Source organism: Ranitomeya variabilis, chromosome 6 (assembly GCF_051348905.1).
Source record: "Ranitomeya variabilis isolate aRanVar5 chromosome 6, aRanVar5.hap1, whole genome shotgun sequence".
In the NCBI taxonomy this organism is placed as follows: domain Eukaryota; kingdom Metazoa; phylum Chordata; class Amphibia; order Anura; family Dendrobatidae; genus Ranitomeya; species Ranitomeya variabilis.
The window spans coordinates 276,479,745-276,506,419 of NC_135237.1; the positions used below are offsets into that span (position 1 = coordinate 276,479,745).

The 26,675-nt window shown below is 48.1% G+C and overlaps 1 protein-coding gene across 1 annotated transcript in view; it reads left to right on the plus strand.

Annotated features, from left to right (window-relative positions):
* The first annotated feature begins 10,797 nt into the window (after positions 1-10,797).
* The window catches only part of ABITRAM (actin binding transcription modulator), a 97,220-nt gene continuing 81,342 nt past the window's right edge, over positions 10,798-26,675 (plus strand). The window contains exons 1-2 of the mRNA XM_077267627.1: positions 10,798-10,988; positions 25,768-25,860. Of these exons, the coding sequence (XP_077123742.1) occupies positions 25,794-25,860 (67 nt within the window). The 5' untranslated portion in view covers positions 10,798-10,988; positions 25,768-25,793. The remainder of the gene's footprint in view (positions 10,989-25,767; positions 25,861-26,675) is intronic.

Sequence of the window (26,675 nt, forward strand, 5' to 3'; positions counted from 1 at the left end):
GCAGCTAAGACTGTACAGACGGCAGGTCAATAAACAGCTGCAGAACATAAGGTGGCGGCCGCATTCTTCCCAAGGAAAAGGAAACAAAAGGGACATGTACAGTAGTAGACGTAGTGATGGAGGGTCAGACTCTGATCAGTTGCTAGTCTCGACTGTATGTGGGATTAATGACCGCACCAACCGTGGGTGGCGACCCTGGAGAGAAAGGTCGAGTAAAGAGACAAACTTGACTAAAGGTTTGGTGACACAGACAGACTGTGACTTAAAGGCCAAAGCTCAAGGCCTACATGTTGACCGCTGGGGGCGGGGTAAACTCAACAACTGGATGGTTGTGTGTGATGCTCAAAACCGACTGAGACGGTTCTCTCGACAGGTAGGGCAAGGCAACGTGCGTGACATAACCCGTGACCCCACGTGTATGACAGGTGTTCAACCCCACAAGCTTGAACAGAGGGGGGGATATGTGATATAGTGACCCCTGTAACAGGTAGGGGGCGCTGCATGGTCTCCCCGGTATGTGCACGGAGTCGTATTGAGCCCGTGAGAATTGACCTGCAGTGATGTCAGGATCACGTGACCAGCCCAGGTGATCCATTACTGTGGGTGTGGTTACAGGTACATAACCTGACCAGGGTGTGGGTCACATGGTCCCTGTGTGGATCCTGTGTGGCCCTGTGTGGGTCTTCTGTGTGGTTCCAGTGTTGGATCTGAATGGTCCAAGTGCAAGGTCCTGGAAGCCTGTGCATGAGCTGTGTGCTCCCGTGTTGGAAGCCCTCGGAGGAGGCTTCCTGTGTATGCACATGGCTTGGACCTGGTGGCCTGTGGTGTTGGACTGAGTCCTGAATAGCACCCAGACAGGCCACGGCTTCTGTGTTGAACGGTCCCAGGAGGGATGGACGTTCTGAAGAACACAGTGTGATCATGGTCCGGCACAGTCTGTGTTAGAAGCTCCTGCGAGTGGAGTCTTCTTGGAGCACTTGAGAGACTGTGGACCTGGATGATCGGCGTTGGGGAAGCTACCGGCCTTCGGTGGCTCTGGACTGACTGTTGTGTGCCGGCCAGGCAAGTTGGTGAACCCCGTTAGGCAGTTTCCCCAGGAGAACGGACTGACAAGGAGTCAGCAGATGGAGCAGGAGCTCCCATAAGGTACCTCTATAAGCTGTTGGTGCTTGTAACCTGAACTGTGTAGTAACCTGTGGCAACTGGTCAGTGAGGACCAGCGTGTTTCGTTGCTACAGAATGAGGATATGAAACTTGATGTGATGTCCTGGCACAGTGTATAAATGGACTGTTCGTGATGTGGTTTATGATACCTTAATAAACCAAATAGACTGTTTTGTTTTAAAAACCTGTGCCCGTGTGCTGAATATCGCGGCCAAGCGAGTGTCCCCCAACACACTCAGTAGGAATAGTCTTACATCACATACACACTACTAACATTAGTAGTGTGGAATATGTAAAAAAAAGGGGATATGAGATGGTTTACTGTATGTAAACCATGTCTCATACCCTGTCGGGTTTGGAAAGGAGAAATGAGAAGCCGGCAATTGAATTTCCGGCTTTTCACATATATCGCGCTGAATTAAATATAAATACAGAATATATAATGATATATATATATATATATATATATATATACTGTATATATGTTTTAACGAACATTTGAGCACATAAATCCATTAGATGTCGGTTTTGCAAGCCTGCGAGAAAATATCGCAGTGCGGATGCCATACGGATTACACTGTGTTCCAAATTATTATGCAAATAATATTTCCTCATATTTTCTCTAAATTACATATCTGAATTGCAGTCATTGTTATTTTCCAGTCATCTACTATTCTAGTATAATTGCAATGTTTTGGAAAAAACTGCCTATGAAAACAGTATCTTTTAAAAAAAAAAATAAACACTCAAAATGCATGTTCCAAATTATTATGCACAGCAGAGTTTTCAATCTTTTTTTTTATTTTGAACAAAAAAATGGTCAATTGTGAAGTTATAAGCATTATCAGCTTATTACAAAATGAAATCAAACAGTTTTAAAGTGAAAACTTTATTCTAGGTGATGTTACATTTGCACATAGGACCCCTTGTTCAAAAGAAGCTTCTGAACTCTCTCGTCCAATGAATTTGTCAGTTTTTGGATGGTTTCTGCTTCAATTGTTTTGCATGTGGACAGAATACCCTCCCAGAGCTGTTGCTTAGGTGTGAACTGCCTCCCACCATCATAGACACTCCTTTTGATGATGCTCCAGAGGTTCTCAATGGGGTTGAGGTCAGGGGAAGATGGTGGCCACACCATAAGTTTGTCCTCTTTTATGCCCATAGCAGCCAGAGATGCAGATGTGTTTTTTTGCAGCATGAGACGGTGCATTATCATGCATGAAAATGATCTTGCTGCGGAAAGCACGGTTATTCCTCTTGAATCATGGCAGGAAGTGTTGTTTTAGAAACTCCATATAGATTATGGAGTTCATCTTTACCCCTTCAGGGATCATAAAGGGGCCGACAATCTCTCTCCCCATGATTCCAACCCAAAACATTACTCCACCTACTCCTTGTTGGCGCCTTAGCTGTGTTTTCATGGGGTGTCCATCCTCTACTCCATCCATCTGGACCATTGAGCGTTGCACGGCACTCATCGGTGAACAAAACAGTTTGGAAGTCAGTCTTGATGTATCGTTTGGCCCACTGGAGCCGTTTCTGCTTGTGTGCAGTGGATAGAGGTGGTCGACAGGATGGCTTACGCACAGCTGCAAACCTCTGAAGGACCCTGCATCTTGTTGTTCTGGGGACGTTGGAGGCACCAGCAGCTTCAAAAACTTGTCTGCTGCTATGACAAGGCATTTTTGCAGCTGCTCTTTTAACCTTATGCAATTGCCTGTTTGAAAGAGTCCTCAATTATTCCTTATCAGCACGCACACGTGTGTGCTGGGAATCAGCTACATACTTCTTGATTGTGCGATGATCACGATGAAGTGTCTTGGCAATGTTGATTGTAGTCATGCCTTGACCTAAATACTCCACAATTTGTTGCTTCTCAGCAGCTGACACATCCTTTTTCTTTCCCATTTTGGCAAAAAATGTAGGCTGCTTAATAATGTGGAACAGCCTTCTTAATTAGTCTTGCCTTTATTTGGACACACCTGCCAAACTAATTTGCACAGGTATCTGCAATTGCTTTCAGTGATATAAAGAGCCCTGACACACATCACCATCAATGAGTTTAAATGACAAACAAAAAAAATCTAACCTTATCACTCCTAAACTCTATGTGCATAATAATTTGGAACACAGTGTACATACGGAGAATGCCATGTGCAAAATACGCTGACACACCCTGCCTACGGATGACATACGGACCACTATTTTGGGGACTTTTCTGCGTATTACGGCCGTAAAAAACGGACCGTATTTACATACGCTGAGTGTGAGGCCGGCCTAAGAGAGCAAGTTTTGCCTGCAGAAAAAAAACCCAGCAAAAATGAAACGTGTGAACATAGCGGGATTTGTGCACACTCAAAGTTTTTGTGTGGATTCTTATGGTTTCAAAATTTAAAAAAAAAAGATATTTTGTATCGCTTTTTTACGCTGTTTTTATGCTTGGCATGTTTTTTTCTGCTTCAATTGATTCGGCAGCCAAATTTGGAACATTTTTTAAAGCAGAAAAACTTCAAGAATTAAAGGGGTTGTCTGGCCTTAGACTACAAGTCTGCACTCACTCTATGTGACTGCAGACTTGTTAGGGTATGTTTCCACGGTCAGGAAACGCTGCGTGTTTGACGCTGCGCAGAGCCGCAGCGTCCAGATGTTACAGCATAGTGGAGTAGTGGAGGGGCATGTCTGCTTTCAATGAGGCGACGCTCTGTTGCCGCACTGTAAATTTCCCATAGACAATCATTAGATGCGGTCCAGCTGATAGTACAGGTGACCGGCCATTACCCTCTCCCTGGCGGTGTAGTATATTTCTCACGGCCAGCTTATCGCTATACGTTCCGTGCATGTGACTGCCGGGGACGGGGTAATCTCCGGTCACCTGTACTCTCGCGATCAGCTGGCAGTGAGAAATGCATTCGACGTGAACGCCGGGGAATCTCCTCCAGTAAGCAGCTCTGCTGTGTCTGGATGTCAGGCTTAGGGCTCATTTCCATTTGCGAGAAACACGTCCGTTTCTCGCATGTGAAAATCAAGCTCTGGCGCTCTGGCTCTGGCGCCGGCACTTGGGAGCGGAGCGTGCGGCCACATAGCAACACATGGAGCTGCACGCTCTGCTCCAAAGTGCCGGCGCCAGAGCTTGGTTTTCACATGCGAGACACGGACGTTTATCTCACAAATGGAAACGAGCCCTTAGCCTGGCATCCAGATGTAGCAGAGCTGGACTCGTCGTGGGACCTTCGTTATTTTGGACAATGGTGGAACAGGGAGTATACTTTTGTTTTGTTTTTTTGTTGTTTTTTTACAGGAGATCGAGGGCTTCGCAGGAATGAGAGTACAATAAAAAGCTTTTAAAACTGTGTTGTGTTTTATTTAATATAATATTATAATATAATAATTTAATAAGAATATTTTATTCTGGCTGTGTATTTTTTTAACCATTTACAAACTTTGGATTAATAATGGATAGGTGTCTTATTGATACCTCTCCATTATTAACAAGGCTTAATGTCACCTTACATTAGCAAGGTGACATTAACCCTTTATTACCCCATATCCCACCGCTACTCGGGAGTGGGAAGAGCCGGGTAAAGTTCCACAATTGGCGCATCTTTGGATGCGCCAATTGTGGGGCTGCTGCAGGCTGGTATTTTTAGGCTGGTGAGGGCCAAAATCTTTTAATACCAGGTCACAGCAGTCTGCTTCATCTGGCTGGTTAACAAAAATAGGGGGGGACCCCACGCCATTTTTTTTCCAGGGGATCCCCCTATTTTTGATAACCAGCCAAGATAAGGGGTTAATATATACTTGCTGTTTGTAGCATATTCAGCCTCATAGTGAGAATTATCAAGTAGATAATTCTCTTCCTTCCTTCCAAAAAATGTATTTGCAAACAGGAAATCCCTTTTTTTTTCTTCCCAGAAGGCAACTTTCAATCAGCTTTATTTCAAGTGACAAAAAACGCAGGCTATGAAAAAATGCATAAAAAAAACGCATGTGACTTGCCAGTGACCTCAGGTGCAGATTTGGTCAGGATTTTACCTGCGTCAAATCTTTATCAAATCCTGATGCAATCCTGAACGTGGAAACATACCCGTATTACTCACATCGCGTTCACTATGCGCTGTGAGGATTCTCCGATGCATTAGGGTATGGCTCCACGGTCCGGAGGGGCAGCGTTATCGCCGCAGCGGCGAAGCCGCTCGGCGCTAAACCCCGCCCCCTTTCTGGGACACGATGATGCCGGATGTGTACAGTACACATCCGGGATCATCGCACCCCTCGCCATAGGGCCCTGTGATATGCCTTGCGGGGACGCTGCGTCCCCGCAAGGTGTACGGACATGCTGCGTTCTGAAAAGACGCGCAGCATGTCCGGAGTCGCAGGGCCGCCGCGTGCGGGTTTCCACGCATAGTGGAGACGGGATTTCATAAAATCCCCTCCACTATGCTGGAACATCTGGACGCTGCTTGTTTGACGCTGCAGCGTCAAACAAGCAGCGTTTACTGACCGTGGAAACATACCCTAACAGACATGGTTTTTTTCCCCCCTTTAAATGTAAAGCTTATTCAAAGATCATTTGAAGAGTTGAAAGTTCATAAGATGGAAATTGTGTAGTATATGATGATCGTGTAGTGGAAGAAGGAATGCAGTAATACAGAACAATGGATGAACCCCCAAAAATACACTGGCATGATTCCTATCCTTATCACAACTGACTAAATCACAAACAGCGTAAGTTGCTTTAAGCAAATTTGCTTGTTTAAAAATCCAATCGATTCCTGTGACCATATTTATGGATAGAAAACAAGGTACATAACTGATGCTAGAGGTTTGTAAAATTGATGGCTTTATATATTACATATAAGAACTGTTTGTCTATGTTGTCTAATAACATCAAGTCCAAACAGCACATTCTTTAGATATATATAGAATGATGACATTAATAAGGCCAACAGAAAGCAGGGTGCAGATTGTCACTCTTAAGGTCTGTATCCACTGAGATGAACTTTAAACAAAGCTTCTGGACACAGACTGTTACATTAGTTTGACACATGAAAATATCAGTAAGAAAGAAATTACCATGGTCAACCCACTGGGTAATTAGAAGGACAGTTAATATATAATCCTCTACATCAGCTGAGGCATCCCGTGTTATGGATTTTTTAAGTCTTGCAACCTTTTTACACGGTTAAAATGTTGTTTTTTGGTATAAATATATAGAGTACACAGTAGTAATTAAAAGAAAAGACACTAGTGTTGTAATAGCATGTTAAGGGCTCATTTCCACTGGCGAGGAAAACGGACGAGTGCAATCCGATAAAAAATCGGATTGCACTCGGACCAATGTTATTCAATAGGTGTCTTTTCATTTGTGATTTTTTTCTCGGCCGAAATCGGACTGAGAAAAAAATCGCAGCATGCTGCGATTTGCTGCGAGTCTCGGACGAGACTCGCCAATGCAAGTCAATGGGTGCGAGAAAAAAATCGCACAGCACTCGCACCATGCGAGTTCTGTCCGATTTTTACGCACCGGTGTCCTTTGAAAAGCCGGTAATTCAGCGCGGTGTACAGTAAAATCACACTGACAGGTTAGAATAGAGTAGATATATACACATAGAATAGGTATATATACATATATATATGTCAGTGAGACACCTATATATGTATATTTATATTTAATGCAGCGCTAGATAGCATAAAAGCCGCTAATTCAATTGCCGGCTTTTGCTCTCTCCTTCACAAACCCGACATGATATGAGACATGGTTTACATACAGTAAACCATCTCATATCCCCCTTTTTTTTGCATATTCCACACTACTAATGTTAGTAGTGTGTATGTGCAAAATTTGGCCGCTGTAGCTGCTCAAATAAAGGGTTAAATGGCGGAAAAAATTGGCGTGGGCTCCCGCGCAATTTTCTCCGCCAGAGTGGTAAAGCCAGTGACTGAGGGCAGATATTAATAGCCAGGAGAGGGTCCATGGTTATTGCCCCCCCCGTGGCTACAAACATCTGCCCCCAGCCACCCCAGAAAAGGCACATCTGGAAGATGCGCCTATTCTGGCACTTGGCCACTCTCTTCCCACTCCCTGTAGCGGTGGGATATGGGGTAATGAAGGGTTAATGCCACCTTGCTATTGTAAGGTGACATTAAGCCAGATTAATAATGGAGAGGCGTCAATTATGACACCTATCCATTATTAATCCAATTGTTTGAAAGGGTTAAAAAACACACACACAAACACATGATTTAAAAGTATTTTAATGAAATAAACACAGCGGTTGTTTTAATATTTTATTGCTCTCTCAATCCATTTGCTGACCCTCGCTTGGCAAAACAATAAACACACAATATACATACCTTCTGCTGACCCGTCACGTCCCACGAAGTAATCCATCTGAAGGGGTTAAAATAATTTACAAGCAGGAGCCCTGCAAATGCAGCTGTGCTCCGTGCCTGTAATTCCCCGGCGAATGAAGGAAATGTAGGTCATTGACCTACATTTCCTTCAGTCGCGGTGATGCGCCCCCTGGTGGATGTCCTCATATGACCTGGAGCGTGGGAAAAAGTTCCCAGGCTGCAGTTCATGAGAACATCCAGCAGGGGCGCATCACCGCGACTGAATGTAAGTATAGATCACTCTGCTTTCCTTTCAGCACCCGGGGATTACAGGCACGAGCGAGTGGTTTATCGCAGCTCCTGCCTGTAATATTAGTTAACCCCTTCAGATGGATTACCTCGTGGGACCTGACAGCTCATCAGAGAGGGTATGTATATTGTGTGTTTATTGTTTTGCCAAGCGAGGGTGTTGGTGAAGGATTGAGAGAGCAATAAAATACTAAAACAACCTGTTTGTTTCTTTCATTAAAATACTTTTAAATCATGTGTGTGTGTGTGTTTTTTAACCCTTTCAGACAATTGGATTAATAATGGATAGGTGTCATAATTGACGCCTCTCCATTATTAATCTGGCTTAATGTCACCTTACAATAGCAAGGTGGCATTAACCCTTCATTACCCCATATCCCACCGCTACACGGGATTGGGAAGAGAGTGGCCAAGTGCCAGAATAGGCGCATCTTCCAGATGTGCCTTTTCTGGGGTGGCTGGGGGCAAATGTTTGTAGCCACGGGGGGGGCCATAACCATGGACCCTCTCCTGGCTATTAATATCTGCCCTCAGTCACTGGCTTTACTACTCTGGCGGAGAAAATTGCGCGGGAGCCCACGCCAATTTTTTCCGCCATTTAACCCTTTATTTGAGCAGCTACAGCGGCCAAATTTTGGACATGCACACTACTAACATAAGTAGTGTGGAATATGCAAAAAAAAAGGGGATATGAGATGGTTTACTGTATGTAAACCATGTCTCATATCCTGTCGGGTTTGTGAAGGAGAGAGCAAAAGCCGGCAATTGAATTAGCGGCTTTTATGCTATCTAGCGCTGCATTAAATATAAATATACATATATAGGTGTCTCACTGACATATATATATGTATATACACACATTCTATGTGCATATATCTACTCTATTCTAACCTGTCAGTGTGATTTTACTGTACACGGCGCTGATTTGCCAGCTTTTCAAAGGACACCGGTGCGTAAAAATCGGACAGCAATACGGATGTCATACTGATGTCATACGGATGATGCGATTAAAAATCGCATTGCACTTGCATTGCACTCGCATGACAATCGCATGCGTTACATCCGTTTTTTCGGTCCAGATTACGGACCGATTTGTCTCTGGCCAGTGGAAATGTACCCTAAGTAGGGATCATTGTTATAGACTTTGCATTGGGGACTAGAGATAGGCGAACACCTGGATGTTCAGGTCCAGCAGGTTCAGCCAGTTAAAAAAAGTTCAGGTTCGGGTACCAGAACAGTACCCAAACCCAGACCTCATTCACTTGAATGGGGACCCGAACATCCAGTGTTAGCCATGCTGTCATGTGCATGACAGCGTGGCAGACACTACCATTGCTCTGCGGTAAAATCATTACTGTCGGTCAGAGAGCCGCAGTTCCCATGCTGTCAAATAAGCCCGCAGCGTGATATGAGATAAAAAGTTTACTTCCAGTCACTGGTGTTGGCTGATGGGACTATTACTCCTATCAGCCTATGCCTGCTGCCGCTAATGACAGCGAGAGCAGGTGCAGCTGATGGGAGTATTCATCACCGGCGCCTGCACTCTAAATAAATAATAATAAAAAAAGTGGGTTCCCCTGTATTTTTGATAACCAGCTAGGCAAAACTCACAGCTACAGACTGCAACCCTCAGCTGTCAGCATTAGCAAGACTGGTTATCAAGAATAGTCTTTTTTTGTTTAAATAATTTAAAAAACAGCGTGAGGTCCCCCATTTTTTACAACTAGCCTTGCTAAAGCAGACAGCTGGGGGCTGGAATTCTAAGGCTGGTAAGGAGCCATGGATATCGGTCCCCACAGCCTAAAAATAGCAGCCCGCAGCCACCCAGGAAAGGCACATCTATCAGATGCGCTAACTCTGGCGCTGGTTACCAGTGAAGACATCGCTGGATCGGTGTCACACACACCGATTCAGCGATGTCAGCGGGACCTCAACGACCAAAAAAAGGTCCAGGCCATTCTGACACGACCAGCGATCTCACAGCAGGGGCCTGATCGCTGGTACGTGTCACACATAGCGAGATCGCTACTGAGGTCGCTGTTGCGTCACAAAACTAGTGACTCAGCAGCGATCTCGCTAGCGATCTCGCTATGTGAGACGGGGCCTTTAGTCCTACTGTGTTTATAAAAGTCTAATCTTATAGATTGTGAGCCTTCGCGGGCAGGGTCTTCTCTCTTCCTGTTCCAGGCGGTGACTTGTTTTGTTCAAGATTATTGTACTTGTTTTTTTTATTATGTATACCCCTCCTCACATGTAAAGCGCCATGGAATAAATGGTGCTATAATAATAAATAATAATCTAACAATACAAATTTACACCAAACATTAAATGCTGAAAAAAAACAAACTGTCGCACTTCCACAAGTAATGCCACGTTCAGTATTTGGTCAGTATTTTACATCAGTATTTGTAAGCCAAAACCAGGAGTGGGTGATAAATGCAGAAGTGGTGCATATGTTTCTATTACACTTTTCCTCTGACTGTTCCACTCCTGGTTTTAACTTACAAATACTGAGGTAAAAAAAAAGAACAAATACTGACATTGTGAACGAGGCCTAAATGTGATATAAAGCAATCAAAACACTTTATATCTCAAAATGATAGCAACACAAACTAAAGCTCAGTGCACAAAGACAAACAGCCTCACAAAGATCGATACAAACACTGACCACACGAAGAATTGTTGTTTTTTTATTATATTAGTGGTTACAAAAAATTCTGAATCTTGTAAGAGAGGAAAAAACCCCTATAAGTTTGATTTCGCTATAATCTTACTAACCAGAACAAAACCCCGAAAAACAATGGCAGAAGTAATTTATTATTTTTTTTTTACACCATTTTAGGCAGATAATTAAAACAACAACTCGTCTGACATAAAACAGACACTCACAGCCATAGTGAGACAGTTATGAAAGAAGGGGGGGGGCGGCAAAACAAATTGCTAGCTTAAAGGCAGCAAATAAAATAAAAAGGCTCTTCACTAAAAGCACTTAGCACAGTTTCCTTATTTTTTTGGCTGCTTTACTGCGGCATAACCTCAGCGCTGCCTGCACCACTGCGGCCGCATCAGTCTGTGAGGAATCAGCCGGCGCCAATCTTCAGCTGATCTTCGAGACGAAAGTGCATCCCGGAAACAGTCTGGTGTTTGTCCCAGCCCCGGTGTAAGCGCGCAGAGCACGTGAGGTGAGCGCAGTGTGAGTGGCGGCTGTGCTGCTGCCGGACCTGTGTAGTCCCCTGCAGTGGTGGAGCTACAAGTCCCAGCACAGCCTAAATACTGGAGCTTGGTGTGCCGGCTGGGTACCGAGTCCATTACGGGGGAGTGTTCCTCTGCATTTACTGACATGTTACCTTCCTGATAGGACTTTTTTCTCTGACAGTAGATATTGGCAGATCTCGTATATATTTCTTATCATTAGTGGGGGTCTCACCAGGCAGCCCCCAAACAATTATAACAGGATAGTCCATGATTGTTACCAAATATTTAGTAATAAACACTCTGAATCCTCAGTAAACTCTTAGCTTCATACGACTGGATATAGGGCTGTATCCAGGGGTCAGTAATACTATGTATGGGAGCTGTGAGGGTCTGCTGCTCCCTACCACACGGGACATAGGGCTGTATCCAGGGGTCCTGCAGCACAGTAATATTATATGGGAGCTGTGAGGGTCTGCTGCTCCCTACCACACGGGATATAGGGCTGTATCCAGGGGTCCTGCAGCACAGTAATACTATGTATGGGAGCTGTGAGGGTCTGCTGCTCCCTACCACACGGGACATAGGGCTGTATCCCAGGGGTCAGTAATACTATGTATGGGAGCTGTGAGGGTCTGCTGCTCCCTACCACACGGGATATAGGGCTGTATCCAGGGGTCCTGCAGCACAGTAATATTATGTATGGGAGCTGTGAGGGTCTGCTGCTCCCTACCACACGGGATATAGGGCTGTATCCAGGGGTCCTGCAGCACAGTAATATTATGTATGGGAGTGGTGAGGGTCTGCTGCTCCCTACCACACGGGATATAGGGCTGTATCCAGGGGTCCTGCAGCACAATAATACTATGTATGGGAGCTGTGAGGGTCTGCTGCTCCCTACCACATGGGATATAGGGCTGTATCCGGGGGCCTGCAGCACAGTAATATGTATGGGAGCTGTGAGGGTCTCCTGCTCCATACTACACGGGATATAGGGCTGTATCCAGGGGTCCTGCAGCACAATAATACTATGTATGGGAGCTGTGAGGGTCTGCTGCTCCCTACCACACGGGATATAGGGCTGTATCCAGGGGTCCTGCAGCACAGTAATACTATGTATGGGAGCTGTGAGGGTCTGCTGCTCCCTACCACACGGGATATAGGGCTGTATCCAGGGGTCCTGCAGCACAGTAATACTATGTATCGGAGCTGTGAGGGTCTGCTGCTCCCTACCACACGGGATATAGGGCTGTATCCCAGGGGTCCTGCAGCACAATAATACTATGTATGGGAGCTGTGAGGGTCTGCTGCTCCCTACCACACGGGATATAGGGCTGTATCCAGGGGTCCTGCAGCACAGTAATATTATGTATGGGAGCTGTGAGGGTCTGCTGCTCCCTACCACACGGGATATAGGGCTGTATCCAGGGGTCCTGCAGCACAATAATACTATGTATGGGAGCTGTGAGGGTCTGCTGCTCCCTACCACATGGGATATAGGGCTGTATCCAGGGGTCCTGCAGCACAGTAATACTATGTATGGGAGCTGTGAGGGTCTCCTGCTCCATACTACACGGGATATAGGGCTGTATCCAGGGGTCCTGCAGCACAGTAATATTATGTATGGGAGCTGTGAGGGTCTGCTGCTCCCTATCACACGGGATATAGGGCTGTATCCACGGGTCCTGCAGCACAGTAATATTATATGGGAGCTGTGAGGGTCTGCTGCTCCCTACCACACGGGATATAGGGCTGTATCCAGGGGTCCTGCAGCACAGTAATATTATGTATGGGAGTGGTGAGGGTCTGCTGCTCCCTACCACACGGGATATAGGGCTGTATCCAGGGGTCCTGCAGCACAATAATACTATGTATGGGAGCTGTGAGGGTCTGCTGCTCCCTACCACATGGGATATAGGGCTGTATCCAGGGGTCCTGCAGCACAGTAATATGTATGGGAGCTGTGAGGGTCTCCTGCTCCATACTACACGGGATATAGGGCTGTATCCAGGGGTCCTGCAGCACAATAATACTATGTATGGGAGCTGTGAGGGTCTGCTGCTCCCTACCACACGGGATATAGGGCTGTATCCAGGGGTCCTGCAGCACAATAATACTATGTATGGGAGCTGTGAGGGTCTGCTGCTCCCTACCACACGGGATATAGGGCTGTATCCAGGGGTCCTGCAGCACAATAATACTATGTATGGGAGCTGTGAGGGTCTGCTGCTCCCTACCACATGGGATATAGGGCTGTATCCACGGGTCCTGCAGCACAGTAATATTATGTATGGGAGCTGTGAGGGTCTGCTGCTCCGTACCACATGGGATATAGGGCTGTATCCAGGGGTCCTGCAGCACAATAATACTATGTATGGGAGCTGTGAGGGTCTGCTGCTCCCTACCACACGGGATATAGGGCTGTATCCCAGGGGTCCTGCAGCACAGTAATACTATGTATGGGAGCGGTGAGGGTCTGCTGCTCCCTACCACACGGGATATAGGGCTGTATCCAGGGGTCCTGCAGCACAGTGATTTTATGTATGGGAGCTGTGAGGATCTGCTGCTCCCTACCACACGGGATATAGGGCTGTATCCAGGGGTCCTGCAGCACAGTAATATTATGTATGGGAGCTGTGAGGGTCTGCTGCTCCGTACCACACGGGATATAGGGCTGTATCCACGGGTCCTGCAGCACAGTAATACTATGTATGGGAGCTGTGAGGGTCTGCTGCTCCCTACCACACGGGATATAGGGCTGTATCCAGGAGTCCTGCAGCACAATAATACTATGTATGGGAGCGGTGAGGGTCTGCTGCTCCGTACCACACGGGATATAGGGCTGTATCCCAGGGGTCCTGCAGCACAGTAATACTATGTATGGGAGCGGTGAGGGTCTGCTGCTCCCTACCACACGGGATATAGGGCTGTATCCAGGGGTCCTGCAGCACAATAATACTATGTATGGGAGCTGTGAGGATCTGCTGCTCCCTACCACACGGGATATAGGGCTGTATCCAGGGGTCCTGCAGCACAATAATACTATGTATGGGAGCTTTGAGGGTCTGCTGCTCCCTACCACACGGGATATAGGGCTGTATCCACGGGTCCTGCAGCACAGTAATGTTATGTATGGGAGTGGTAAGGGTCTGCTGCTCCGTACCACACGGGATATAGGGCTGTATCCAGGGGTCCTGCAGCACAGTGATATTATGTATGGGAGCTCTGAGGGTCTGCTGCTCCCTACCGCACGGGATATAGGGATGTATCCAGGGGTCCTGCAGCACAGTAATATGTATGGGAGCTGTGAGGGTCTCCTGCTCCATACCACACGGGATATAGGGCTGTATCCACGGGTCCTGCAGCACAGTAATATAATGTATGGGAGCTGTGAGGGTCTGCTGCTCCCTACCACACGGGATATAGTGCTGTATCCAGGGGTCCGGCAGCACAGTAATATTATGTATGGGAGCTGTGAGGGTCTCCTGCTCCATACTACACGGGATATAGGGCTGTATCCAGGGGTCCTGCAGCACAGTAATACTATGTATGGGATTGGTGAGGGTCTGCTGCTCCCTACCACACGGGATATAGGGCTGTATCCAGGGGTCCTGCAGCACAATAATACTATGTATGGGAGCTGTGAGGGTCTGCTGCTCCCTACCACACGGGATATAGGGCTGTAATCCCAGGGGTCCTGCAGCACAGTAATACTATGTATGGGAGCTGTGAGGGTCTGCTGCTCCCTACCACACGGGATATAGGGCTGTATCCCAGGGGTCCTGCAGCACAGTAATATTATGTATGGGAGCGGTGAGGGTCTGCTACTCCGTACCAGACGGGATATAGGGCTGTATCCAGGGGTCCTGCAGCACAGTGATATTATGTATGGGAGCTCTGAGGGTCTGCTGCTCCCTACCGCACGGGATATAGGGATGTATCCAGGGGTCCTGCAGCACAGTAATATTATGTATGGGAGTGGTGAGGGTCTGCTGCTCCATACCACATGGGATATAGGGATGTATCCAGGGGTCCTGCAGCACAGTAATACTATGTATGGGAGCTGTGAGGGTCTCCTGCTCCATACCACACGGGATATAGTGCTGTATCCAGGGGTCCGGCAGCACAGTAATATTATGTATGGGAGCTGTGAGGGTCTGCTGCTCCATACCACATGGGATATAGGGATGTATCCAGGGGTCCTGCAGCACAGTAATACTATGTATGGGAGCTGTGAGGGTCTCCTGCTCCATACCACACGGGATATAGTGCTGTATCCAGGGGTCCGGCAGCACAGTAATATTATGTATGGGAGCTGTGAGGGTCTGCTGCTCCCTACCGCACGGGATATAGGGATGTATCCAGGGGTCCTGCAGCACAGTAATATTATGTATGGGAGTGGTGAGGGTCTGCTGCTCCATACCACATGGGATATAGGGCTGTATCCAGGGGTCCTGCAGCACAGTAATATAATGTATGGGAGCTGTGAGGGTCTGCTTCTCCCTACCACACGGGATATAGTGCTGTATCCAGGGGTCCGGCAGCACAGTAATATTATGTATGGGAGCTGTGAGGGTCTCCTGCTCCATACTACACGGGATATAGGGCTGTATCCAGGGGTCCTGCAGCACAGTAATACTATGTATGGGATTGGTGAGGGTCTGCTGCCCCCTACCACACGGGATATAGGGCTGTATCCAGGGGTCCTGCAGCACAGTAATACTATGTATGGGATTGGTGAGGGTCTGCTGCTCCCTACCACACGGGATATAGTGCTGTATCCAGGGGTCCTGCAGCACAGTAATATTATGTATGGGAGCGGTGAGGGTCTGCTGCTCCCTACCACACGGGATATAGGGCTGTATCCAGGGGTCCTGCAGCACAGTGATTTTATGTATGGGAGCTGTGAGGGTCTGCTGCTCCCTGCCACACGGGATATAGGGCTGTATCCAGGGGTCCTGCAGCACAGTAATGTTATGTATGGGAGCGGTGAGGGTCTGCTGCTCCGTACCACATGGGATATAGGGCTGTATCCATGGGTCCTGCAGCACAGTGATTTTATGTATGGGAGCTGTGAGGGTCTGCTGCTCCCTAACACACGGGATATAAGGCTGTATCCAGGGGTCAGTAATACTATGTATGGGAGCTGTGAGGGTCTGCTGCTCCCTACTACACGGGATATAGGGCTGTATCCAGGGGTCCTGCAGCACAGTAATATTATGTATGGGAGCGGTGAGGGTCTGCTGCTCCGTACCACATGGGATATAGGGCTGTATCCATGGGTCCTGCAGCACAGTGATTTTATGTATGGGAGCTGTGAGGGTCTGCTGCTCCCTAACACACGGGATATAAGGCTGTATCCAGGGGTCAGTAATACTATGTATGGGAGCTGTGAGGGTCTGCTGCTCCCTACTACACGGGATATAGGGCTGTATCCAGGGGTCCTGCAGCACAGTAATATTATGTATGGGAGCTGTGAGGGTCTGCTGCTCCCTACCACACGGGATATAGGGCTGTATCCAGGGGTCCTGCAGCACAATAATACTATGTATGGGAGCTGTGAGGGTTTGCTGCTCCCTACCACACGGGATATAGGGCTGTATCCCAGGGGTCCTGCAGCACAGTAATACTATGTATGGGAGCTGTGAGGGTCTGCTGCTCCCTACCACACGGGATATAGGGCTGTATCCAGGGGTCCTGCAGCACAGTAATACTATGTATGGGAGCTGTGAGGGTCTGCTGCTCCCTACCACACGGGATATAGGGCTGTATCCAGGGGTCCTGCAGCACAGTAATACTATGTATGGGAGCTGTGAGGGTCTGCTGCTCCCTACCACACGGGATATAGGGCTGTATCCAGGGGCCCTGCAGCACAGTAATATTATGTATGGGAGCTGTGAGGATCTGCTGCTCCCTACCACACGGGATATAGGGCTGTATCCAGGGGTCAGTAATACTATGTATGGGAGCTGTGAGGGTCTGCTGCTCCCTACCACACGGGATATAGGGCTGTATCCACAGGTCCTGCAGCACAGTAATGTTATGTATGGGAGCGGTAAGGGTCTGCTGCTCCCTACCACACGGGATATAGGGCTGTATCCAGGGGTCCTGCAGCACAGTAATACTATGTATGGGAGCTGTGAGGGTCTGCTGCTCCCTACCACACGGGATATAGGGCTGTATCCAGGGGTCCTGCAGCACAGTAATATTATGTATGGGAGCGGTGAGGGTCTGCTGCCCCCTACCACACGGGATATAGGGCTGTATCCAGGGGTCCTGCAGCACAGTAATACTATGTATGGGAGCTGTGAGAGTCTGCTGCTCTGTACCACACGGGATATAGGGCTGTATCCAGGGGTCCTGCAGCACAGTGATATTATGTATGGGAGCTCTGAGGGTCTGCTGCTCCCTAACACACGGGATATAGGGATGTATCCAGGGGTCCTGCAGCACAGTAATATTATGTATGGGAGTGGTGAGGGTCTGCTGCTCCATACCACATGGGATATAGGGCTGTATCCAGGGGTCCTGCAGCACAGTAATATTATGTATGGGAGCTGTGAGGGTCTCCTGCTCCATACTACACGGGATATAGGGCTGTATCCAGGGGTCCTGCAGCACAGTAATATAATGTATGGGAGCTGTGAGGGTCTGCTGCTCCCTACCACACGGGATATAGTGCTGTATCCAGGGGTCCGGCAGCACAGTAATACTATGTATGGGATTGGTGAGGGTCTGCTGCTCCCTACCACACGGGATATAGTGCTGTATCCATGGGTCCTGCAGCACAGTAATACTATGTATGGGAGCGGTGAGGGTCTGCTGTTCCCTACCACACGGGATATAGGGCTGTATCCAGGGGTCCTGCAGCACAGTGATTTTATGTATGGGAGCTGTGAGTTTCTGCTGCTCCCTACCACACGGGATATAGGGCTGTATCCAGGGGTCCTGCAGCACAGTAATATTATGTATGGGAGCGGTGAGGGTCTGCTGCTCCATACCACATGGGATATAGGGCTGTATCCAGGGGTCCTGCAGCACAGTAATATTATGTATGGGAGCTGTGAGGGTCTGCTGCTCCCTACCACACTGGATATTGGGATTTGTTGTTCTGCTAGCAGGATTTGAATAGAAATATTTGTTGACTCGCAGTTAGAGAGGAGCTCCATTGCACATGTTCCACCTCTGCTTCATTCATTCCCCATGGGGCTGTGGAGTGCTACATATTCGTCTTTTATCTGCAGACTCATAGAGAATGAATGGAGCGGCGGTCTGGCATCCCACCTGCCACTCCAGTTTGTAACTGGGATAAAAGTTCTCCTGTCCTGCCTATGAGTGCATGTCTCATCACTTGAACCCCACAATGCCTCTGAGCTTCACGTTCCTTTGGTGCACAGCTTGAAGATTTGCTTATCTACACATTGCTGTGAGCCAGATTGTTGTAGTGAATAGTGGGGGTAACGGCTCCCAGGTACCGTCACACTCAGCAACTTTGCAACGAGAATGACAACAATCCGTGACGTTGCAGCGTCCTGGATAGCGATCTCGTTGTGTTTGACACGCAGCAGCGTTCTGGATCCCGCTGTGCCATCGCTGGTCGGAGCTAGATGTCCAGAACTTTATTTTGTCGCTAGGTCGGCGTGTATCGTCATGTTTGACATCAAAAGCAACGACGCCAGCAATGCCAGACATGGAGCTATCAACCAGCGAGAACGATAAGTGAGTCACCGTTACGTCACTGGATCGCTCCTGCATCATTCTGGAGTTGCTGTGTTTGACGTCTCTACAGGGACCTAAACAGCGACGCTCCAGCGATCTAGTTTAGGTCGGCTCGTTGTCTAGATCGCCGCAGCGTCACTGAGTGTGACGGTACCTTAAGAACAGTGATTGCTACCATGACAGAAGATGTCAGCTCACCACCTTTTCTGATTTCATTATTAAGTCTTTAATCCACGTTTATCAAACAGTTTATACCAATTTTTGGTAATAAATGAAGGTTGGTTAAAACGTTGAAATGTCGCAACGTTTTTGCACATTTCAAAGCTGTACAAGCATTTTGCGACTTTTGGCATTTTCGTGCCAGTCCTCACCAACTTTTATTTGTCTGCGGAGCTTGGATTGAGTGAAGACGAGCACGACCAGCAGATTCATCATAATTTATGCCAATTTTATGCAGTAAATTATAACAGAAATGTGTGCTTGCTCCTACCTGGCATGCATTTTTGGCAGTAGCGCATTACAGCACACACCTCTGATCTTCTACCTTCATGAAGATTGGTATAAAATTTCCCAGTCTTCATGAATCGGTGTTTGTTCTAAAAAGTTGCAAATTGTGAAGAAAAATGCATATTGCACAAAGTTTTGGATTTTTTACCCTGCCTGTCAGAAGTTGACGACAACTTTTAGACTTGTTTTTTTTTTTAAAGTGAAATTGTCTAAAACATTTGCACAAAACTGGACCTGCATATAGGAGATGTAGATTTCATTTTCTTACTTTAGGACAACATAAAATTTCTACTTTTTAGCATTGTACATGTGGTTTCATGTCATCTTAAGGACCCACTGGGTGATAATCTGTGTTATATTAACAGGTTTGTGAATCCGTGGCTCTCCTCAGTCTCTGGGACATCCAGTCCTGTCTGAGTTTTGTGGTAATCAAACCAAAGTTTTGTTTTGCTTGTAGTTAATATATACTTCGCCACATTGGGGACACAGAACCATGGGTGTTGTGCTGCTGTCGCTAGGAGGCTGACACTAAGGCTACTTTCACATTAGCGTCGTTCGACGCACGTCGCAATGCGTCGTTATGTAGAAAAAATGCATCCTGCAAAGTTGCCCGCAGGATGCGTTTTTTCTCCATAGACTTTCATTAGCGACGCATTGCGACGCAGTGCCACACGTCACAACCGTCGTTCGACGTTTGTGTTGTGTTTTGGCGGACCGTCGGCACAAAAAAACATTACATGTAACGGTTTTTTGCGCCTCGTGTCTGCCATTTTCGACCGCGCATGCGCGGCCGAAACTCCGCCCCCTCCTCCCCGGACATTACAATGGGGCAGCGGAAGCTTTGTAAAACTGCTTCTGCTGCCCACTTCGGGCATTACTTTCACAATGCGTGTCGGCACGACGCATAGCGACGGCCCTGTGCCGACGCTAGTGTGAAAGTAGCCTAAGTTGAGACAAAAGTTAGCTCCTCCCCTGCAGTATACACCCTCATGCTGGCTTCCAGAGACCCAGTTCAAGCTTAGTGTCTGTAGGAGGCACATAGGGTCTGCTATTCAGACCAGAATTTCTCTTATTTTTTTTTTTTTAATTTTTTTTTTTTTTTTTTTACTATTTAACTTTTTTACCCGGATGAAGGGGTGACGGAACCTTTCAAGGCTCCGAACTCCCCGAACCTACAACAGGCAAGCACGGAGAGTGTCGCCTCTCCTGCGACGTGGGATGCCACTGTCTGGGCTGATTCTAGGGGCTCATCATGATGGAAGGAGGCGGATGGTTCCCCTCCACCCTCCTTTTAAGGGGATGGTGGATGGAGGCTCCCCCAACCCTGCACCATCCTGACTACCCCGGGCACAGATCTGTCCTGCGGTATCTGCCATCCCCTTCATATCGGGGTAAGTGCCACCCGGGAGGGGTCGTTTTCCAGCGGTCATAGAAGGGCTCCATAGCGGCAGGGACTCCACAGGGCTCCGCGGCATCTTTCCCAGTGGTCCGCGGGTGCGTGCCAGCCAAAGCCATAAATTAAGTCCCCGGCTTCGGCCTAGTGCGGGCCGCATCCCGATAGGCCCCGCCCACCTCTCGCATCACTCTTGCGGCTCCGCCCCCAGACCTGGTGCTTCTTGCTCCTCGGCAGCCATCTTTCCCCACTGCACAGCAGCTCTGGCCGCCTTCTGCACGTGTCTCTCTCCTGGATGCCGGTCTTCCCCCTACTCAGCGCCATCATCATCAGATTGGGGGACACAGGACCTGGGTAAGGAGACTGCACTAGGTGCTTCCCTGCAGCTTTACCCCACATCGCTTCCACTAGCAGTGTTTTTTACTTATATTGGGGTACATCATCTTGCAGTAAAAGGCTACAAAGGTACATACCACCTTTTTCACTGCGTGTACCACCTGCCAGGCTCCTCTCCCTTGGCCTCAAAGCTCCCCTCTCTGCTCAGCCTGTGATGCCCAATGTGCCCAGGAGCCCTCCGCTGCTACCGACCCCAGTGTATCTAGCCCCCCCCCCCCCCCCCCCCGAGTGGGCCGCGCCACTGTCACAATCCATGGCTTTGTTGGCCAAAGCGATTGAATCCCTTCTTGACCCCTCTGGGGAGCAGGGCACTTATCTACCTGGGTTAAGAGACCCCTCCCTTAAAGGGGAATCATCGGCCAGCAGGGGCCGCTCTCACCTGAAGGAGGTACGGACATCCAAAAAACGGATCCGCACTACCTCTCCTGAGCATTCACAACGCCATTCATCCTCTGGTAGCTAAACTTCTCACTCACCCTCTCCAGGGGCTCGCAGCGATCATGACTGAGTATGAGTCTGAGGCATCCTTGGACCCGAATTCTCCGGAGTTTCAATCGACTGTGGATTCCCTCATTGAAGCTGTCAATCACGCGCTAAAGGTTGATGATAACCTAAATTCGGCTCCACTAGTAGACCCTCCGGTATCGCATTTGGCTACCAAAATGCTTTTATCCGTACCTGATGGGGCTTCGATTAAAAATCCCACAGAACGCCAAATAGATTCCCTGGCTCGCTCAGTATATGAAGCCTCAGGTTCATCTCTATCCCCTTCCTTCGCTGTGGCATGGGTCGCAAAAGCAATGGTTTTCTGGGCAGATGCCCTTGCAAAATCCATTTAGGACCAGGCTCTTCCGTCTGAGGCGGCGGATCTCACCAAACAAATTGCTATGGCTGGAGACTATGTGATGTATGCGTCTTTAGATGCAGCAAACTGTGCTGCAATTGCTGCCTCAAACGACGTCACCATTAGGAGAACACTATGGCTTAGAGTGGCGCGCAGATTGCTCTTCTAAAAAGTCCTTGATATCTCTGCCTTTTCAGAGTGGACGTCTGTTTGGAGAAAAATTAGACCAGCTTATTTCCGATGCTACAAGAGGGAAAAGCAAATTCCTCATTCCTCCCCCAGCACAGGCCTAAAACTGCTTTTCAGCATCAGCAACATTTTCACTTTCGGCCCTTTCACAGTAGCCCATTCTGGTCCACCTCCACAGCCTCGTCCAGATCAGAACGATCTCCACGTACAGAGAGAGACCCTCGGCCCTCATACAGGCCGAATTAGTCCTGGTGAGGTAAGCCTAGGCAACCCAGAACCAAGGGATCCAGGCCCTCCAGATTTCCTTCACAATGACTCAGGGAGTTTTCCGGTCGACACCACCAAAGTAGGTGGACGCCTGCTTCTCTTTCAACATGTCTAGCTTTCTGTCATCCACGACGAATGGGTCAGAGACCTGGTGTCTTCTGGTTACAAAATAGAATTCTCCGCCTCCCCTCTGGCATGGTTTTTCCCCTCTCGTCTCCCAAGTTCAGGAGCTCAGTCTCGCGCACTTCACCGCGCCATCGAATCTCTCCGCCGAAACGGGGTCATTGTTCCGGTTCCAGAACACGAGAGATTCAGAGGTTTTTACTCAAACCTCTTCATCGTTCCAAAAATGGACGAGACGGTGCGCCCTATTTTGGATCTAAAGCTTCTAAACAAGTATGTAAAGGTCCGGCACTTCAGGATGGAATCCCTCCGGTCAGTCATCTCCTCAATGGAGAGAGGAGAGTTTCTAGCATCAATAGACATCAAAGATGCTTATAAAGATGCTTATCTCCATATCCCAGTCTTCACGCCAAATCAAAGGTTCCTGCATTTTGCCATCCAGGAGGACCATTTTCAATTCACAGCCTTACCCTTTGGCCTTGCCACCGCACCCAGGATATTCACAAAGGTCATGGCCATTCTTCACTCCCGAGGAGTGGTCGTGTTGCCATACTTAGGACGGACCTTTGATCAGGAGGTCGTCTATCATGCCTGAGAAGCAAGCGTTCGCATTACCTTGGATACTCTTTCACGCCTGGGCTGGCTGATCAACTTGGACAAGTCCCCCATTCCAGCCCAAGGGATCTCCTTCCTAGGCATGATCCTGGACACGTCCAAGGGGCTGGTCCTGCTTCCTCGGTCCAAGGCCCAAGCGCTTCAGCAGGGAACCTGGACGCTTTGCGTTCCTTTACTCATTCCATTCGGTTTGCAATGAGGATCCTGGGGAAAATGGTGGCCGCAATGGAAGCGGTTCCCTTCGCCCAACTGCATCTCCGCCCCTTACAACAGGCTCTGCTGGACAATTGGGACAGAAGTCTCTTATCCCTCGATTGGCCATATCCTCTGTCCCCGCGGATCAGGCAAGCGCTCAAATGGTGGACTTTGGAATCATCTCTCAGCCAGGGGAGGTCTTTTCTCCCAATTCACTGGCTGGTGGTGACTACCAACACCAGTCTCCGCGGTTGGGGAGCAGTATTTCGCCACCACACTGCCCAGGGACGTTGGACGATTCGGGAGTCGAGACTTTCGATAAACATCTTGGAGATTCGAGCGATCAGATTTTCCCTGAGACGTTTCCCCTTCCTCCTCGCGGGTCACCCAATTCGGATTCAATCAGACAACATCACAGCTGTGGTGTGCGTAAACCATCAGGGGGGTACCCGCAGCAGGGCGGTGATGCGGGAGGTCTCCCACATTCTCCGTTGGGCCGAGAACAACCGCTCCACCATTTCTGCAGTGCACATTCCAGGCGTCGAGAACTGGGCGGCGGATTTTCTCAGCAGTCAGGGTCTCGCCTCGGGAGTGGGAACTCCATCCGGAGGTCTTCCAGCAGATTTGCCTTCGCTGGGGGACTCCGCCGTGGATCTGATGGCATCCAGACTGAACGCAAAAGTTCCCAATTTCATAGCACGTTCTCGGGATCCCCAGGCCATCGTGGTGGACGCACTGATATCCCCATGGATTCGGTTCCACTTCCCGTACGTGTTTCCTCCTCTTCCTTTACTACCGAAGGTAATCCGAAAAATCAAGATGGAGGGGGTTCCTTTGATCCTAGTTGCCTTAGATTGGCCATGTCACATGTGGTACGCGGAGCTCTTTCAACTCGTATCCGACGCTCCCTGACGGATACCAGATCACCCAGATCTGCTTCGCCAAGGGCCGATCTACCACCAGAGCTCAGGGGCCCTACGTTTAACGGCTTGGCTGTTTGAGACCTGGATCCTAACTCAAGCTGGTTTCTCCCAGCAAGTCATTGCCACCATGATAAGCGCTCGCAAGACGTCTTCCGCTCACATCTATCACCGGACCTGGAAACCATTCTTCTCATGGTGCTGGCTCCGTGGACGTCCTCCTCTCGTTTTTTCAATTCCCTCCATTCTGGAATTTCTCCAGTCCAGTTTGGATTCCGGTCTGGTGCTCAGTTCTCTCAAGGGTCAGATCTTGGCACTATCCGTGTTGTTCCAACGTAAGATTGCTGCTAACTTGCAATTCAGGACTCTTGTTCAGGGGGTCTCCCATGTAGTACCCCCCCCCCCCTTATAGAATGTCGTTAGAGACCTAGGATCTGAATTTGGTCCTAAGTGTTCTTAAGGAGTCCCCTTTTGAACCTCTGCAAGATGTCTCGCTGATTGTTCTCTCTTAGAAGGTCACCTTGCTTGTGGCAGTAACCTCTGTCAGGCGAGTCTCAGAGTTGGCCGCCCTGTCCTGCCAGGCGCTTTTCCTTTCCTTCCACCAGGACAAAGTGGTCATACGTCCATCTCAGTCTTTTCTTCCCAAGGTGGTTTCATCCTTCCACCTTAATGAACATATCGTTCTTCCCTCCTTTTGCCCACAGCCAAGACATAGGGTTGAAAAGGCCCTTCACATCTTGGACTTGGTAAGGGCTCTCAGGAGGTACATTTCTAGGACTACCCCCTTCCGCAAATCAGACTCCCTCTTTGTGCTCCCTGAGGGTCACAGGAAGGGTTTAGCCGCTTCTAAAGCCACGATAGCCAGATGGATCCGATCAGCTATTCAAGAATCTTATCTGGTCAGGGGCAGACCTATCATGGCGGGGATTAGGGCTCATTCAACTCGGTCAGTGGGTGCTTCCTGGGCCATTCGGCACCAGGCATCGGCAGAGCAGATTTGCAAGGCCGCAACATGGTCCAGCCTGCATACTTTCACAAAGCACTACAATGTCCACACTCAATCTTCTGCGGATGCGGCCCTTGGCAGACTTATTCTGCAAGCGGCCGTTGCGCATTTATAGTCAGTTGGTACACGGACTTATTTGGTTATATTGTTCCCCACCCAGGGACTGCTTTGGGACGTCCCATGGTTCTGTGTCCCCCAATGTGGCGAAGGAGAAATAGGGATTTTTGTGTACTCACCGTAAAATCCTTTTCTCCGAGCCACTCATTGGGGGACACAGCACCCACCCTGTTAGCCTTATGGCTCGTTCCTTTTTTGGCTTACTCTGACATGTTATACTCTAATATTATGTTATATGTTGTTAATGATCTCCTACTTCTTTTACACTGAACTGGGTCTCTGGGAGCCAGCATTTGGGTGTATACTACAGGGGAGGAGCTAACTTTTTTTTGTCTCAGCTTAGTGTCAGCCTCCTAGTGACAGCAGCATAACACCCATGGTTCTGTGTCCCCCAATGAGTGGCTCGGAGAAAAGGATTTTACGGTGAGTACACAAAAATCCCTATTTTACTACTTCTCACTTTTTTTTTTTTTTTTAGGCTCCTCTCCTATTGCTGGTCTTTATATGGCTGAAGCATCTCAACAATTCCCTTCTGTGGTTGATCGTTATTTTACACGATGGTACAAATCAGGTAAAGTGCGGAACCAGTGCAAACCCATTATGTGTATGAGGTTAAAAAAAAAAAAAAAAAAAAAAAAAAGGGTCTCTCCCTCTCTATAAGCCGGATCAGTGAGCTGGTACAGAAATAAGCTCTGTAGACTTTGCCTGTCTGTGTATTACTTCAGCTTGAAAGAAAAAATCTCACATGGGGCAAAATTGTATTCCATAGTGATGTTCCCATTGCTGTCGCCTAATGGTGCTTTTACTTCCAGGCAGTTTTTCTCCTTTCCTAGCATGTTGCAGATATGGAGAAGCTGCCCGTCGTTATCCCTACAAGTCTGCTAGCCTACTTTACACTTTTCCACTCTTTCCCCAGTCGTTACAGTGTATCTTGTTTTGCTGTGGAGATTCTACAGATAGAAGAGCTTTTACTAGCATGCATTGCATATCATTTTTTTTTTCTTCCAACAAGGCAAGAGTTATAGGCTGTGGTATGTCAAGTCCTAAAAGTATTTTCATATATCTTATCCTACTTCTGTCGTATTTCTGTGACAAGTGCGGTTTAATTCTAGCTTTATGATGAGTACATACAATACTATGCAAACGGTTTAGGCAAGTGTGGGCTCTGTGGGTGTCATACCATCACTTCTTGTTCTTTACACTGAAGATTAGTTCTTCATTATTTGTATGATTGGAGTTATTGTCCTGCCCAAGAATATATTTGGAGTCAGACGCCTCCCTGGTGGTATTGCATGATGAATAAGTTTCTGCCTGTATTTCTCAGCATTATGGACATCAATAATCTTCACCAAATCCCCAACTCCATTTGCTGAAAATCAGACCCAA